General features: G+C 43.6%; 1 protein-coding gene and 1 long non-coding RNA gene across 2 annotated transcripts in view; one reads left to right on the forward strand and one right to left on the reverse strand.

Moving 5' to 3' along the window:
• GALNS (galactosamine (N-acetyl)-6-sulfatase) overlaps window positions 1–17,634 on the reverse strand; it is a 75,433-nt gene that overhangs the window by 25,228 nt on the left and 32,571 nt on the right. Inside the window, exons 10-11 of the mRNA XM_075008910.1 lie at window positions 16,102–16,238; window positions 13,109–13,211 (exon numbers count right to left, since the gene is read on the reverse strand). Of these exons, the coding sequence (XP_074865011.1) occupies window positions 13,109–13,211; window positions 16,102–16,238 (240 nt within the window). The remainder of the gene's footprint in view (window positions 1–13,108; window positions 13,212–16,101; window positions 16,239–17,634) is intronic.
• On the forward strand, window positions 1,041–17,103 carry LOC142020760 (uncharacterized). The gene is made up of 3 exons (XR_012647493.1): window positions 1,041–1,063; window positions 3,968–4,081; window positions 17,032–17,103. It is a non-coding gene; the product is annotated as an uncharacterized LOC142020760 (long non-coding RNA).

Here is a 17,634-nt window from a genome sequence, read left to right on the forward strand (position 1 = left end):
GACTAACAGACCACTTTCCCCACTCTCCCATTACTAACTGAGACAGGATTCCCCCCCACCCTGCAAGAAGTTCTAAACCAGAGTTGATTAGGAGACTGCAGACTGGATTCTGCTCTTATTTATGCTGGAGTGAAAGACAACTCCACTGGAGTGGATACGGTGCAAAGCTGGAGAGAGAACTGAAGCAAGACGCACATTTCCGCACTATTCAAAAGCAGAAATCATCCCTATAAAATATTCATCAAAATGAAATGGCAAATGAAAGACAAAAGTGGGGTGTCATTTAATCATAACAACTCTGCACAGGAAAAGCATCTCCTCTCTTTGATTATTGCAGTATAGAGCTGCGTAGATGGGTTCTGATTGGCTGGTAACAATGATTTAAAGTGGAAAAAATCCAATAAATTAAAGGGCATAATATCAAGAGACAATGAGCAGCCACAACTCTGGTTAGCTTCTATGGAAGATGCAAGAGCTCAGTATCTCTCAGAATCAGATCCAAAGCCACAATTGGCTGTAGAACGCCAAAAATTGTATTTTTTTAAAGAGATGTTTGCCCTTCTGATTTACAGCTTCCCAAAGCACTGGTATTATTCCAGTGAGGCTGGAAGATCTGCATTAAGTCTGGTAAAACTTCAGCGGAGAAGAAGTCGGGCTTTCCCCAGCAGCAGCAGTTGGTATAATGGCCAGTTGCTAACATCAATGGGTTAAGTCCTCAACAGCCAGCCCAGCTAGTTTTCTGCATCTGTGCATTTGTATCTTTTGCCAGGCTGCGTCTCCCCTTAACTCCAGCCAATTATTAGCCAGATGTCAACTCTCTAATAACCTAGAGCCTGGCCTACAGTCCTACTGGCTAACTGAACACTTTTAGCCTGGGAATAGCAAAAAGATTTAAGTGCTAATTTCACTGAAGAGAAAATAAAGCAGGGGGCCCCACAGACTAACAAGAACTAGCACCTAATGGACTTGTTAAACCTCCCAGGTTTACAATTCCTGCTAATGTGCTGTACTATTTACAGTACTTCATAATGCCCTGAGACATGGACACAGACCCAGAGAGAAGGTAAATGGTAATATTTAAATGCAGGGAAGGGAGGGAAGCAGTTGTACCATTTGCTTATAAAACAACAAACAAACTGAAAGGCTTGCCACAGATGTTAGGATTTGATTGGCAAACAATTTTCTAAAAATATCCTGTATGTTTTTAACAGACAGCTGGTCAGCGGAGCAGTTAATATTCTGCTTTTCAATAAAGCAAGAAGGTTAGAAGCCCGTGAAATCCCATTTATCTGCCCAGAGCTATAGATTCCTAAATCAGTGGCTGGAAAAATAAGAGAGTTGCTTGATAGGTAGCAGCGGGCAACTAATAACAGACTTTAAATGAATACAAAAATGATTGACCTTTTAACCTTCTCATACCCTAGACCTCTGGAATTGAATGATGTTTTAATAGTGAAAAACGGAATTTAACTTAAAGATACATGAAGCAGTTAATGGAAAGATATGAAAGCCCAGATATAACATACAAATTATAATTTGGATGCAAATCAAACAAGCTATTTAATTAAGAGCCTGCTAATTGGTGCTTTGCTCCTCTACTGCAAATGCTTTAGTTTGAGGGAAGAATTCATTCGCTTGGGCAATTGTGTCTATATTGCTCTGCCTATATAAGAAGCAAATGGTGAAATGTAATTCTCATCAGAAGGTGTTCAAGGACCAGATTATATCTTCCCCGCCCTCCAATTCCTGAGAAATAAGGAGGCTTCAACAAAGGTGTCTCAGAAGCAAAAAAGAAATGCCTGTCTGTCTGACTACAAAACACAATTCCCCCTTCAAATGTAATTTACTAGAGGGGGAAAAAAGAAAATCCCTCAAACATAACATTCTGTGACATTGATAAATAACACCCTGAAAATGTGGCTGAAACTAGCATCTATGCTCTAAGACCTTTCAACTTTATCTCCACAAATAAAAAGTGAAATACAAATAATTTTCATGACATACTGTGTGACATCCAAATCCAGCTGCAGCCCAGAGAGGGCCTCATGACTTTCCTACTTGCATGTCAGCTACCACTAAGTAAAATAATATTCCCCCTTCATCTCCACTGAAGGCACTGTACAGTATAACAACGCAAAATCAAAGTGCAACATCAACGGTTAAAAGTGACTGTGAACGGTTCACATCTGGGCCCAGGTGGCCTAGTGGCTAGGCCCCCTGGCCAGGGCGTGCTGGGTGGGTCCACAGCCCCCACCCAAGTGTCTTTGGGTTGAGTTTGGGGTGTCACCCCAAGAATCTAGTTCCCCCTTTTAGCAGGCAAGGGGTTCCCCGGGGAGAGGCTCCCGCTCCCCTCAGTAGCTGGGGGAGGGTCCTGGGCTGCGCCCTCCAGCAGCTAACCATGCAGCAGCTCTGGCCTGGGGCCTCCTGCCTCTTCGCTGGTCAGCCTCGTACTGAGATGGCTTCCCTCCCTTTATACCCTTCCAGGCCTGACACCTCAACAGGTGAACCTGGGTGGGGTCTGATTGGGCTAATAGGCTTTGTTTAACCCCTGCCTTGCCTGGCCTCCCTCTCACCCTCCTACACTGACCCTCTTAAGAAATCAAGGCCTCAGAGCCAATGGAAATGAACCTGGCATAATAAATACTCAAGTAAGTGAAAGAGGCAACAGCAAATGAGAGGATCCAATACAAACCAGAGGAACGGTTACAAATATGGAACCAACAGTGGTTACTCTGAAAAATCCATCATCATCTTTATTGGGCAAACCAGTTGCTAGCTGCCCACCCTGGGAAGGGAGGAAGAGCAGGCAGAGACAGGTTCCATGTCAGACTCAGCCAGTACATCAGGGGAGTCATCGAAGAAAGACCTGACTCTGCATGCAGAGCTGTTTGGGCACAGAGGTCCACTGGCACACAGCTGAGTGCCAGACAGGATGTTATGGAGCTGAGCCGGAATCCCTAACGGCAGATGATGAACAAGTGCTGCTATCCATCAGGACAAGGTTCCTGGTCTGAAATGCTGCCAGATCTGATGCCAGGGAGAGATTTCAAAACCAATAACAGACAGTTTTAAAATTCAAGCCTCTACTTTACCGCAGGGAGTGCATGTTATGAAGAACGCAGGCAAGTGTGGCATGCACTTTTCCACCTGGCTCATGCGACAAACTCACCAGAGCCCTGTTTGCAACAGAAGACCCAAAATTGCAATCAAACCTGCATAGGGAAACCCTGAGTGTAAGTGTAGCCCACTGGCTTCAAGAGTTCATGCACGTTATTCTGACTGCAGGAGAGAGGCTATAAAAACAAAGACACAGATGATAATTGGAATATTATATATACACGATGTATAAGTACAATATGCAGCAGGATGTCTGAGGAGACATGAGGAGTTCTGATGGCATCATAAAGGTTTTGTCAGAACAATTAATAGGTGCTGATGGGGGGAAAGTGCTGGTTACATACAATGCAATTTCCAATTAAAACAGGCATTTCTGAGCCTCCTCTCAATGGAAACCAGACTGCAGAAAACTGACATTATCTGAGACACCAGCAGTATGAACACCCAGTTTGAAAGGCAATAAAACAGCTTATATTCTGCAGGAAAATCACTTTGCTATTTAAATATCATAACGGTAATTCTGCATCACCCTACATTTTGTAAATTCAATGCTGTCTGCAGTTTTTGAGATGGAAATAGCACAACATCCTATATGAATAAACTTAAAGTCTTGGTCGCCGCTCTGTATTGCATTCCCTTGCCAGAGAAAAGATTTTGTAATCAATTCTGTTTGAGACTTGGGAAGAACTTCCAGGAACAGACAGTCCACCCAGTGCACAGATGTGCACATCTGGAAGGTGCCTTCAGTGTCTTGGGAAAGATGCCGATGAGGTTGTACATGCTGCTGTGGGGTGGGGTGTGCAGGGTGGGGGAACAAGATGCAGACTGACTCTAGATCTTCCTTTTTCAGGATGGAAGGAATCACTACTTTTCACTTCTGCCTCATTGAAGCACCTTCTGCCCTCGCTGTACAAGCTGGAGTGAGAGCTGACGAAAGCAGACATGACTGGGGAAGAACGAACTGGTACTTTCTTTTTTCGTTCTACTAGTGAAGATATTTTAGGGGATTTGAAATCATGTGACTGTTTTGGGATGATTTCCCATCTTTTGGAACGAAGATGTTCTTTTTTTAAAAGCACAAGCTAACCACACAGGCCTGAGAAACTAAGTGCTCTGCAGGCTTTAAAGTTAGATAGAGTGGGCCGGATCCTTCATTGATGTAAATCAACAGAGCTCAGAGCTACATACGAGGAGCATCCACCAAGACATGGTAGATATTTTAGATGGCCTCTTAAGTAGCTTCTCTTAAAAACTGAAGTCATACAGGAGAAGAATGAAGAATCCCTTTCAGGGATGTGGGTGGATCCAATTCTTGCCCTCCCCCAATAAAACAAAAACCACCATTAGACTTATAGTATTGTTTCAGGAAATATTTTCTTTACAGGAGCCTGTCTCTAACAACATGATATTATCTGACTATTGATTCCCTGCACAATTCTAATACAGTTTACTCCGGACATTATCTGAGGTAAGATATGCACTTATAATAACCATGACCTCACAAAGAAGAAAGGTAATTGCTTACAGTCAGACAAATTCTCTGATCTTTTTCTGCACACTTGTAAAAACATGAGGGATGCGTCTACAGCTAGTCACAGGTCTGAGCCTTGTTAGAAAGAGCCAACTAAAAGAGCATCAGATAACCTACGAACAGCAATCAGAAGCATCTCTGCCAGGGCCCCAGATCTCCTGGACGGGGTTGATTCTTTGTACCACGGCACAGACCGGTTCACTTCAAGAGAGAGAAACTTGGCTGAATGACATGGAGTTCCTCTTATAAGAAATAAAAAATAAATGTCTCTCCCAAACAGGACAAGTGGACTTATAAGGTGGCAGGAATGCCTGGCCCTCCCATCCTACTGCTGTAACCTGATTTTTCCCCCTCTCAGCAAGAGTTACTGACTACTGATTATAATGCTTGTGACTCTATTTCTAGAACAAATGGCCCACAGATGCTATGTCAATAAAGACATGAGACAAATACAACAGTTCGCCATTTTGGGCTCCTGGCCAAGCGATGGAATCAGCACTTGTGTTAATGTAAGCCCTCTGGCGGTTCATCTCCCTGGCACTAGCCCAGATCATTCTGAGTTTACAAGTGACTGGATTACAACAGTGGCACGGCAAACGCTCGACTCTGTCTCCTTGTCAAGGGTCTCTCATTCCAATGCTCAAAACACTGAGCAAAACAAGTACTAATATTAAGGGGGAAAACCAGCTTGCCTGAGGCAGGTATCCCCAGCACAGCAGCAATTTGCTCTTTCTTCTAAGCCTTGCCACAGCCCTGGAAAGCAGCAATTCTCACTCATGGCATTTCTCAGCAAAAGCCTCCAGAGTGGGACCTCAGAGTGACTGAACACCTGAAAATGCTGGTGCTGGTTTCTCTGGCAGCCGCTTCAGCCCCATTGAACTAAAATCGCATCTAATGTGTTAACCATCTGGAAGGGACTGGAGAAAAGGGGCAAATCGAAAAGTCTCCGTCGGCTCTCAAGCAGAAGCGATCGATAGCTAGCTCATATGCTCAGAGGACCACAATCAAATGTCATTATTTGTGAGGTTCTACTTGGCTTCACATCCCCCCTCACAGAAAAGGTTTTATCGATTCCTTCATGTTGATGAGAAGGGCAATCAGAACAGACTGCAGCACAAATAACCCCTTTGGCATTTTACAGTGAAACAATAGGGTGAGTACGATCTCTCTCTCTCTCTCTCTCGCACACACACACACACACACACACACTATGAAAAACCACTGAAAACCACTAACAAGATTCTAAGCTGACAGCAGAGAGGCTGAAGTTTACCAGTAACAATCAACTAACCCAAAGGGCTTTTTAAAAAGTATTCTTGCACAGATCCAATCAAGGTCACCTCATCAGTGCTGCTCAAGAGCTATGCTCTGCTGGAGGGATCTGGGCGTTTGGTAGAAGCAAAGGGTCTTAACCTTTTGGCAGCTCAAGCTCTTGCAACTTCGGCGAAGCACTCGCATGGGGATTTTGGAAGGAATCTAACTACCTCTCAAAAGAGAGGGACAAGTAGATTCCTTCAGGAATCCCCCAATTTTCTGCTTTGTTCCCCTTCCCGAGGCTCTGCATAATGCCAACCTCTCCTCCCAACATAAGAGGGCTAAGTGCATCTCCCTCCCTCTAAGCCCTTCAGTGCTGCTCCCCATCTGCTGGGCAGGGCAGCAAAGAGTAACGCAGAGCACACAGGCTTAGGTATGTCAGACAGGTTAAAGTAAACTTGCCTGTCCTTCAGGATCTGCCTCTTTTCACTGACACTTCTCATTTAAATTCAGTGGTGTCAGAGTGGTACGGGATACACTGTCACTTGCTTGTGCATGCATATTGCATCCGTTTGGCATTCTGGGGTTGTGCCAAATATATGCCATTCAAGTGCCAGAGGGGTGGCAATGTAGTGCAGCAAGAAAAGAAACTAAAAGGAGGCTGCCAGGCAAAGTGGTGGCGGAGCGGGGGCTGCTTTAGATCTCCCTTACTCCGTAAATTACTTTCCTGAGTCTGACCACGGAATGCCAGCTGAGTGCAACTCCTAGATTACAAAGCCAGCAGGGCCCACTGTGATCATCTAGCTTGACCTCCTGCAGGTCACAGGATGTCCCTGAATTCATCCCTGTTTGAACAACAGCCTGTAGTTTAGAAAAAACACCCAAATCTTGATAATGGTAGAGTATCCATCATAGCCGTTGGTAGGTTATTTCAATGGTTAATTATCTGCACTGCTAAATAAATTCATCTAAATTTGTCTAGTCTACACTACCTTACTGGTGTCACAGAGCCTCTGACCAATTTACACCTGATGTGTAATGTACATAAAATGCTGTTTTCCTGGCAAGAGCCAAGCTTCCAATGAGGAGAAGGCTCTGGAAGAGCCTATGCTGGGATAGCCATAAGCACCAAAGCAAGGGACTGTGTGGGTCACATTCTCAGCAGGTCTATAGCAGCATAGTTGCACTGATTTCAATGGAACTATTCAATTTACCGCTGCTGAAAATCTGGCCCTATGCTTTCCAAGTGAATCCAGTTACAGGTTTCTGCCACATCACTACAGCAGACTCTGCTTCTTATGCTCTCATAGCTTCTTTTTAGACTCCAGGGGTAAAGAATAAAGTGTTTTGCCTGTGAAATCATTTATTTACTGAGTCTCCAATGAAGTCTAAGACTACAGAATTCTTAAACTTCTCTTTGTCTCCTTTTTTCCAGTGCAAAACCAAATCTAACTCTAGAATAAAACTACAAATTAAATCTCAAGGTCTTTACAGATATAAATATATTTCCTCAGTAAATTCCCTTATCTCTGTCCTATTCATCAGCTCCAGGATGCCAGACAATTGAAACTGCATAAAGATGAACCACTTGTAAACCACAAAGCTTTTTTCCTGTACAGTGATGGCAGCTAGGTAAATATTCCTAATGTGAGTGCTCCCTGTAATTTGCAGGCAGGAGTGGTGTGTGCCATCAAGTCCTCAGTCTCACTTATTTCTTCCACCGACTGGGTTTATATTTATTTTCCTTATGCTATTCAAGAGAGTCGCCATTCATGAATATAAGTTATCTAAATAATCAAGTAGAAATAGCAGGGAAGATAACATCAAATAGTCCCACAGCACTAAGAAATAGATTACAATGATTTATGGGAGGAATCAGATTAGAAAATACTAGCTTCTGCGAATAAAAATCTGATAAAACAACAAACCAATGCGTTTCATCTTTGTGACTGATGACATCAATTTTAATCCCAAACTAGAATTCAGAAGATGGGTGACAGCACGTTAATGTTATGAGAGTTTAATCAGGCACAGAGACTATAAACCAGTGGGCTGGTGGCATGCAATCTCTGCTGTGTGCATATTCCAAGTGCCATATGGGGGAAAGCATGCACCCCCAAGTCATCTACTCTGCACTACACTCTACACCTACTTTATTACTTAGCTACCTAGTGCTGCAATCAAGCAAGTAGTTTTCCAAAACAGAGGCTAAAATTCCTTAACTTGCACCAATTCTTCTTACCCAAGCCTGACTGCAAAAAGCATGGAGGTGCTCAGAAGACATCCATGGGACCAGAAGGGTAACAATATGATGTGTTCCTGTGCTATCACCAACTGGATTCTGGTTTGGTCTGTGGCATTGACAGGTGTAAACATCTTAGAAGCAGACCAAGTATGAATTAAAAGTAGTGTAAGTTGTCTGTGTTGCAGTTAGACAGGATTAATTTTAAATTGACAGATATTGGTAATTTTGACACCAAAAAAAAGCATTAATCAGTAATGGCATGAGTGCAGCCTGCCCCTCCCCTCTGCCCCTCGCACCTGTAGTGATTCAATATCACTGGCCTTTTGGCAGTGCAGAGAGCTCTCTGCAGCACTGCTGCCATGGAAGGGAGGGACCAAAGCAGGGCATGAGAGCAGAGCTGCAGAGGACTTCCTGCATGGTGAATTTCAGGGGCTCCTCTCCACTCCACACTTCGAGTGCAGAAAGTGGGACCCCACAAAAACTTAGGAAGACCTTGCCTATACACAGGCTTCACTTGAAAACTTCCCAAGGTCACAGATCTCCTGGACTCTGGAAGGTAGAGCTGCCACCACCATAGTTCTTGGAGACCCCTTTAACCCAGGCAGACACATTGGGGGATGCCTCCTGTGGGTACAACTCCAGCACCGCTCTCCCCTCCACAGAGGGCTTGAGAACAGCAAGCTGTAACTTGACAGCTAGGTGGCCAAAGTCAGGTACGCAAACCCTTCTCAGGCACCAGTATCAGACTGTTTGCTTTAAAAAAAAAAAAAAAAAAAAAAAAAAAGGTGATTAATTCACAAAGCAAGAGAAAATAAATCAGGGTTGCACACAGAGAAGACTATTTCCCTGGAATTCAGCTTAAAAGTTACAGGGAAAAAACATCAAGTCAAATAGCAGCACAAGAGAGAAAAACAGCAGCCAGTCCAACCAAATTCAAAATAACCATAACCTGATCTCATCTAACTATACATTTCCCTTTTACTTACACCTCTATGGCTGATTTTGTGACAGTCAGTATATTTCTGAATGCCCGGGAGATATCTTCTCCTGCCAGTCTTCCTCTCTGCAGGTCCACAGAAAAGAAAGCCTGGAAAGCTGCAATTGTTCTCAGTTTAAAAAAAGGTTACTTCACCCCCATTGGCTTGCCTGGGATTCAAGTTACCTCAAGAAGATTAACCCCTTCCATGTATTCATTCACGACACTAACACTGGATCCCTGCACAACCAAGAGGTACAAAAGGCTGTAGTACCTGGCAAGACTGCATAGATACTGGAACTATGGGTGCTACTGAACCCCTTGGCTTGAGGAACAGTCCATTAGACAGTGTTTACAGCTCAGTTCAATAGCTTTCATCCTCTCCACTATATAAAATGGTCCAGCCCCCCTGCAGGGCAGAACAGAGACTCCCAGCCAGGTCTGAGAGGAATAAGCCCCCAGTTGGGAGGAGGTCACACTATCGTGAAAAGGCTCCTGCCAACGGCCAAAGCCATTCAATAGAGGGGCAGTCTCCCCTGTGACAGAGGGCTCACCTTGCTCCTTGCAGTCCTGGCCAAGGGTCTCCACTCTTCCCTCCCAAAATGGTGGCCTTCCTCACACCTTGCTCACATAGGAATCGGGTGTCACCCGACCTGTGACCACACAGGGATTCCTCTGCAGCTCCACTGTCATGGCCCACACTCACTCACCAGCCTGGGGTGTGGGAGCTGTCCCCAGGCAGGAATTGCTCAGTGGCAGGGTGGCCTCTCCTGCAGCCAGTAGGGATGCTAAAATAGTTAACCAGTTAGACACTAATGCTTAATTGATTAACCATTTAACTCAGGGCCAGCCACCAGGCCTCCGTGGGGTCCACCTGTGGCTATCGGGTCCCACCACCAGTCCTGCCATAGCCACAAGGTCTTGCACTGTGGCCAGGACTACTTTGACTCAGCACAGCTGGCTGTCGCCAGAGTTCACCAGCAACAGCTGATTAACCAGCTAACTAGTAAGCCTTAATGGTTAACCATTTCACATCCCTAGCAGCCAAGGGCTCCTGCTCCTCTATACAGCCCTGCCCAGGGTCTCTGCCTCAGACTAGGACCACATCCTTTCTCAAACCTTGCACCCATATTCTGGGCTCCTCAGTGGCACAGGGAGGGCAACCCTCTTTGTCTATTCCCCAATCCTTACCCAGCCCTGTCCACCCTTTAATATACTGAAAGAGCAAAACATTTAAAAATAAAAATGGATATTAATAATTGAAATTAAAGAAAACAAATGAATTCTGACAAGACTATCCGTGTTTAGTAATTTTCCTTTGTGCCAATTAACAAACGGCTTTCAAGAGCAAATGGAGGTTTGGCTCGAAAGTGAAACAATGAAAACAACTCTACAAAAATAACAAGATACTAAATTATCTATTAAATATACCTCTTGAAATCAGGCAGAGATCTATTTTGGCATATCTGGCCAACCACAGGCCTGTTTTAAATGGATGCAACTCAAGCAAGCATGATGGACCGGTATTTGCTTTCACCAGATCTGACTTTGGCCAGATCATCTTTGTGTGCGAAAGGCTTCCAAGCTCAAAGGCAGTCGAATAACGTCTCCACATCTGTTCCAGATAAGCAGGGAATGAGACAGCCAAGAGACCCCCACCATTAGAAGTGTAAAAATTTACTTTGTTAGCCAAAAGCCCGAGAGCTGTGGCAAGACAAGGTAAACTCATCTCTACTGTCAACAATCAAGATTTCTAATGTCATACTTGTATGCATTAAAGTCCATTTACAATGAAGCCAGCAAGCAAAACTGGCCCCTCTTGCTCTGCCAAGATAACTCCAGTTATAACATCAATATTACTGAGTGATAACAAAGCAGCCATAGCAAGGAGGAACTGTGCAGTAGTCATTTATGACAAGCTTACAAAAGAGGGGGAAAAAAATCAGAACTGTAATTCTGCATTCTGATTGATTGATTTTAAATTATTGTGTTATAACTAACTTGTGGAACAAACTTCGGATCCAGCTTCCTTTGCTTGTTGTTAATGGCTATTCTGTCTGCTAATGTGCTCCAATTTTACCCACATCAACCACATGTGATACAAGCTGCAGGAAAGCAAGTGAATTTTTAATAATCTCTCTGACATACAGCATAATTACTGACTTTAATCAGCCAGCAGTTAAACAAAGACTTAGAAAGAAGAAATATTCCTTAATTACTCAACTGCCACTGCTCACAGTTGGAGAGTCTTTGAAATGAGTAACAGGTCTCCATTATCACAGCTACACACATATTCAGACATGTACAGACAGGTTTAGATCCACGTAGGGATTTATTTTTTCTGAACTAGGTGTATAAGTGTGTTTATATCACAATGGAGAGCAGTGAGTTACTCATAGCTGACATCATGTTCTGAACACATGGGAAGCACACACCTGTGCATGAGCACCTCCTTTTCCAGTGTCCCTGCTCAGTGAGAATCCTCCACACCGTGTGTCATTTAAGAGATACAAGCTTTATTAACATACACTTGTAGACCAATATGTTGCATCATCCTCTTCACAAAGGGTTAACAGTGGTATAAAGCATGCCGTGTGTTTCTAGGGCCAAGCTTTCCTCCCAGTGAATAAGTCTCTTTGGTGCCATGTAAAATTGCAATTTTGACTCTTTGAGCCCTACGGTCTATGTAGTTTACAGCCATGAGTGTAAATGACTCCCCTGATGCTGCCTCCCGCCCCCAGTCACCCTAAGTATACAAACTACATGCTTGTTTTAATATATCCAGAAATGCCAGCGGCACTTAGTTCTGCACCTGTGAAGCCCTGAGGACCTACCATACATAACAAACAGCAATAACCTTACAGCCACCCCCAACCCGCTGCTGAAATTGCTGAGAGCTGTGCCACAGCACATTTACTTCACTTTTAAGGGCATACTCAGCATGGCACAATTGTGATGCTGCCATTTGTGAAATGCCCCAGAGTTTAGCACGTACGTTTGGAACAAGAAATACACAAGATCAGACAAACAGCAACAGTGTATAACTTATAACAAAGGGATGATCCACAGGAAAGATCAAAAAGGCATTAAGTCTTAGAATGATATAGGTGTGAGCACGCTTTCGTAAGAGACGCAACACATACGGTTTTTAGCAACTCTACTCAGCACAGCTGCTGAAAGCTGTGCTTCCCCACTTTGCCTCACTGTTGAGCAAAGCAGCCCTATATTCGTTTAAATGGGAGCATTCAGTTCCTCACATCAGATGCTGTATCCACATCAACAATTTAATCAAAACAAAAAAGGAGTCAAGTAGCACTTTAAAGACTAACAAAATAATTTATTAGGTGATGAGCTTTCATGGGACAGACCCACTTCTTCAGACCATAGCCATACCAGAACAGAATCAATATTTAAGGCACAGAGAACCAAAATATTGAGTCTGTTCTGGTATGGCTATGGTCTGAAGAAGTGGGTCTGTCCCACAAAAGCTCACTTAAGTAAATTATGTTGTTAGTCATTAAAGTGCTACTTGACTGCTTTTTTGTTTTGATAGTATAGAGACTAGCACGGCTTTTTCTCTGTTATTATTCAACAATTTAATGTAACACTAGAAACGGACTGACAGATAAGCTTGCTATGAATTCATCAAGAAAAGATGCTTAACAATGGAGTCTATTAGGTACGAAGAAACCCTCCAACCTCTCCAAACAGCCCAAGTAGATTGTTTCCTGGTATTGCCCTGGAATGGTATTGAATTTAATACAGTATGGAGATACCTCCTTCTTCTTTTCACTTTATATTACACATTCAGCTGTAACTACACATCAATGTCTCCCATAAAAGGTTGATTTAAAATGGAGCACAGTGACATGCCAATGATTTCAAATTCTCCTTTAACGGGTTCCCCCCTCATGAGGAAAATGTCACTGGATGCAACTGGGAATGGGGATAATAAACAAAACGAGGGGGCTTTGTTTTCTGTTACCTGACTGAACTGCTCCCAGGAGTTGCTCCAGGTCCAGTAGTGAGCTTTGTAAAGCCCCACTCTTACTGCCATCATCTCGTTGCCACGGTAATAGAATATTGGCCTGCCAGGGAAGCAGAAAGGGGTGGGGACATGCAGCTGCATGAGAAATGCAATGTGCCTACACCAGCGCTTCAGCGGGCACACTGATAAGGGAGACAAACACTTTAATGGAGTCTGACTTCCGATTCAGCTATCAGTCAGGAACAGGCTGCCTTCTAATAGTCTCTACTGCAAGGTTTTCAATTAACATTTTTTAAAGTGTTCATCAAGTTGAGAGCTCACATTGCACAAGAATGAAACATTATACAACTGGGCTGCCAGTGACTGTTAATCCTTGAACTATCAGACCCTGTAATTTTCCACAGAGCGTGACGATTTAAACACCAAATGTCTCAGAAGAGTTGGGGGGGGGGGTGATGGGGATTTACAGAACATCTGATGCTTGGTCTCCTGTTTATGGCTGAGGACAGCTAGAGAGCACCAGGCTACCAGCTGTTACTGTTACACAGGCTGATTAGCCAAAGAAGGGGGAAACGGCATTAAAGATGCATTTTGCTTTCCAGTGTATTTCAGCATGCACCCAAATCACAAATGCAAGCACTCGAACTTGCTTTATTTTCCACCCCCGTGAACTTCTCTAAAAGCCTTCCCTTAACTTGGCCTAATGTAATTCTGGTCGCAACCTTCTCTCTAATGACCACGGCTCCCTCAATTTAGGGAGCACACTGGGGACATACTTGGAAAATATATTCCATTCAGACCAGTTAACAGGCTGTACCTGCTTGCAAAAATCCTATGGGGAGCTCAGCACCGTTTCATCCTTTCTTTTTGATTTCACTGGCAAAGCACCCTGTTGCTCTTAGAATGGAAGGTAAAATAGGTTTACACAGAACTGAAGCATCTAGAGAGGGGAAGGCTCTGTTGGCAACATTCCTCACGCAATGACATCCCACCTGGTCAGCTTTGGCCAGAGGTTCCAGGCTGCTGAAATAAAGTACAGGTTTAACCTCTCTCGTCCGGCACCCTCGGACCTGACCATTGCCAGACAAGAGAATCTGCTGGACAACAGGAGCTCAATATTTTCTAGCACAATACCAATAGTTCCACTGCTTACTCAGCTCTCAGAAGACATTTAAGGGGTAAACTACAGTAAAAAAACAGCACAGAACACTGAGAGCCAGGACTAGTGGCTGTAAACGAACTTGATGGGACCACGGGAAACTTGGCCACACCCACGATAAGTGGTTATCCAGATAACTAAAATCCTGCTGGATTATGGAATTTGCCAGATGAAAGAGTTCCATACTAGAGAGGTTCAACCTGTAAAATATTGGACATCATCAGCTGTGAATCTGGAACTTTGGCTCGGACTCAGAACTGCTACTTTGAAAGAACTATCCAGCCTTACGCTGCTATCTGGAAGACCATATCTTTAAATTCAGATAAGGTGAAAACTCTTCCTGACCGAAGCACAGGAGTGATCTTAGATCCCTTCCGTTCTGAGTATGAACTACAGTCTCGATCACTCCCTGCACAATGAGTCTTCTACTTCTTGTATTTGTGAGGGATTTATGTGAACAAAGCGCAAAACCCAGCTTAGCACACAAGGCCCATTTCTTTTGGTCCATTCTGTATGGGAGTGATGGGGGTTGCAAGAATGCAGAATTGGGCCCCAAAGCTGGGCCCTTTTCTTTCATACTAATGAAAAGGACTCATCCTTTTCTTCTCCAGGCTTAATACATGTTCCTCAAGGAACTTTCTTTAGTTAGGGGGTGTCTGTATAAGGATTTTTATTTTAAAAAATATCTTTTCTACCCCCAAATCAGCTCCATTGTTCCTGCTTTTTCAGTCAAAAAGAATGTTAAAACCTAACCCACTGGAAAAAATATCAATGGAGTTTTTGGCTTTGGAAGACCTGACCTAGCTCATCTTGTGCACTGAATTGACAATTATTGTAGCACAAGTGTCAGAGTAATAAAGTATAGGCCTCCACAATGAAAAACTCTTATGCCAATAAAGACCCTCTTCAAACTCAAAGAAATAAAGTAACGCTAATTACAAAACATTTCACAGCACTCACAGCTCCAGTAACACCCTAAATTAGACACCAGGAGACTCATCTGCAGTGCTACGCAGGTGATTTCTGCCCTAATGGGCACAAAAATAGCTTTACTGAGTTAAGGTTCAAGCAACACAGAAGAGAACACAGATGATTTCTGTACGCACCCCTGTACCTTTTCTCCCCTCTCACCCTTATTAATGGAACACCCTCTCTGCTTTGTCAGGCTGTTTCCCTCTCCTCCTGGAAATACTCACCTGCTCTGCATGGTCCCGGAAAAGAAGTAAAGAATGTTCACTGTCTAATAACGTCTTATTTTAACACACAGCCCATTCCCACTCCCTGCTACTGATTAGCTCACTCTCCAAGTCATGTATAAAATGTAGGCCGACCTTGACAAAGGATTCACACAACCAGACCCAGAGGAGCAATAAGGGTTTCAGTAAATCCCTTTCCAGGGTCAAGGCCCTCGACTGTATGCTCTTTCAGGCAGTGGCTGTGTTCTCTGAAGGATCCAGACACTCCTAGTTGCTACACAGCAATAAATAATTAAATCTCTTTTCCCTAACCAGGTTAGAGTTCTTGGGATTCACCTGTGACCTCACGCTGTTTCGGGGATCTGTGCTAACCCCTGGACACTTAAGTATTCCCTTGGAATCCATTTCCTGGCAATTTGCTGAATTTCAGGAAATCCCACCTGACTGGCTCCACCACATAATTAGCACAGAAAGTCAATCTCTGATGCTCACCCCCAGTCAGCTATCAGGAACACAAAGTGCACCAGACCAGCGACAACCATTTTTAAAAAGGGATTTTTAAAATAAACAAATGAGTTCTGCACCTCTCCAGTAACCGCAAGGGAGAAGCTGTGGGCTCAATGCTCATAACTAACCTGTCAATTAGCTTGCCCTGCCGGATGGCAGGTAAAAGGTCAATACCGTCAATCTGTCTGTCACTGGGAGGCTGCAATCCCGCAAGGGAGAGGCTAGTGGTGAAGAGATCCATCACATTACCCAGCTGATGACTCACCTGAAATCCACAAAACAAAGAGCATTTGCACAGACTTCCCATATAAATTCAAACAGATGAGACTGTCTCCCTGCAACAAAACAACTGCTGTCTCAGGCCCAGTCCTTTCGGCATCTCCGAAAATTTCTCATTTGGAGCTTGATTCTGCTCACATCACTCGCAAACAAAGTCCCTATTAGCCCCTAAAAGTCCCTATTAGTTCCCTTCTTCCCTTCAGGCTGTTTTTATGCTTTTTAAAACAAACAAACAAACAAACAAAAAAAATACCTTCCCCTTTATTTCACTCACTCTCCATTCACTTCATATTCTGGCACCTCAGCCAGCCAGCCCACCCCCACTCCCCATTATGCATAGGCAAGTTAGCATTTTGAGATTGAAAAAACTAAGTATTCCACACAAAGTTCCTCCTCCTTTACGCTATGCACTGGCCCTCTCCAGGGGCCTGCACTGTCAGGGTAAGCGCCCAGCAAGTAGAGGTGGGTGAATGGGGAGACAACACCAGGGCCCAATGACCTAATTAACAAACAATTTTCAACAGTTCTAGAATGGAGAATCTGGACCATTTTAGAGTGTGTGTGTCAAGGTGTAAAAAAACTACCTTTTTTAAAAAAAATCTCTAGTGGGGTTTTAGAGGTTTTTACTTCAACAGGTAGCAATTTATCAGGGAATTACAGTCTCTCTGTCCTAATTATTCCTGCTTGAAAACAAACATGTCAAGTAACCTTTGTTTTCACCTATTACCTTCTGACCAGTTTTCTCTCTCTCTCAACCCCTCCCCCCTTCTATCTTGCAGTGCCTTCCTCCTACATTAGGATACTACCATCTGCCTCAGGATGGGAAATTAACCAGTATGACACAAAGTTCAGGCAGACATCTTAAGTTGAGTATGAAAGCATGAGTGCTATGTGCTGAAATGCATCACTACCAGATGTAATACAGCAGAACCTTCCCAGGCATACCACAAACTCTGAAACAAGGAGCCAGGTGACAAAATGCAGTATGTTTATACAATAGAGGAAAAAAACCATCTTTTTCTCCACCCAAGGCAGATCTGCAAATTCTACTAATATACTGAGGAAACCAATACATCTGTCAAAACATCATGACCATTAAAGCTACCTTATCCACAAATCTTCCTGGTAAAAGGTAATAGCTCTCCATTTATCACGTAGATATTAAAATATCTTTTAAATACTAGAGAAAATTCTGATAAGCTGAACTCTGCAACATAGCAGCTTGGTTGTTTTAGATTCTTCAGCCCTATTAAGGAGAACAACCCTTTTTCTGAATTGTACATCCTCTTGCTCTAAGTGGCTAGACTGGCCAATAGGAAGAAAAAGTTAACATCTATGGGTTTAAGTGGTGAATTAAATGATAGTTCTGAAAATTACAGCAT

The sequence above is a fragment of the Carettochelys insculpta genome, chromosome 14 (genome assembly GCF_033958435.1).
Source record: "Carettochelys insculpta isolate YL-2023 chromosome 14, ASM3395843v1, whole genome shotgun sequence".
Classification (NCBI taxonomy): Eukaryota; Metazoa; Chordata; order Testudines; family Carettochelyidae; genus Carettochelys; species Carettochelys insculpta.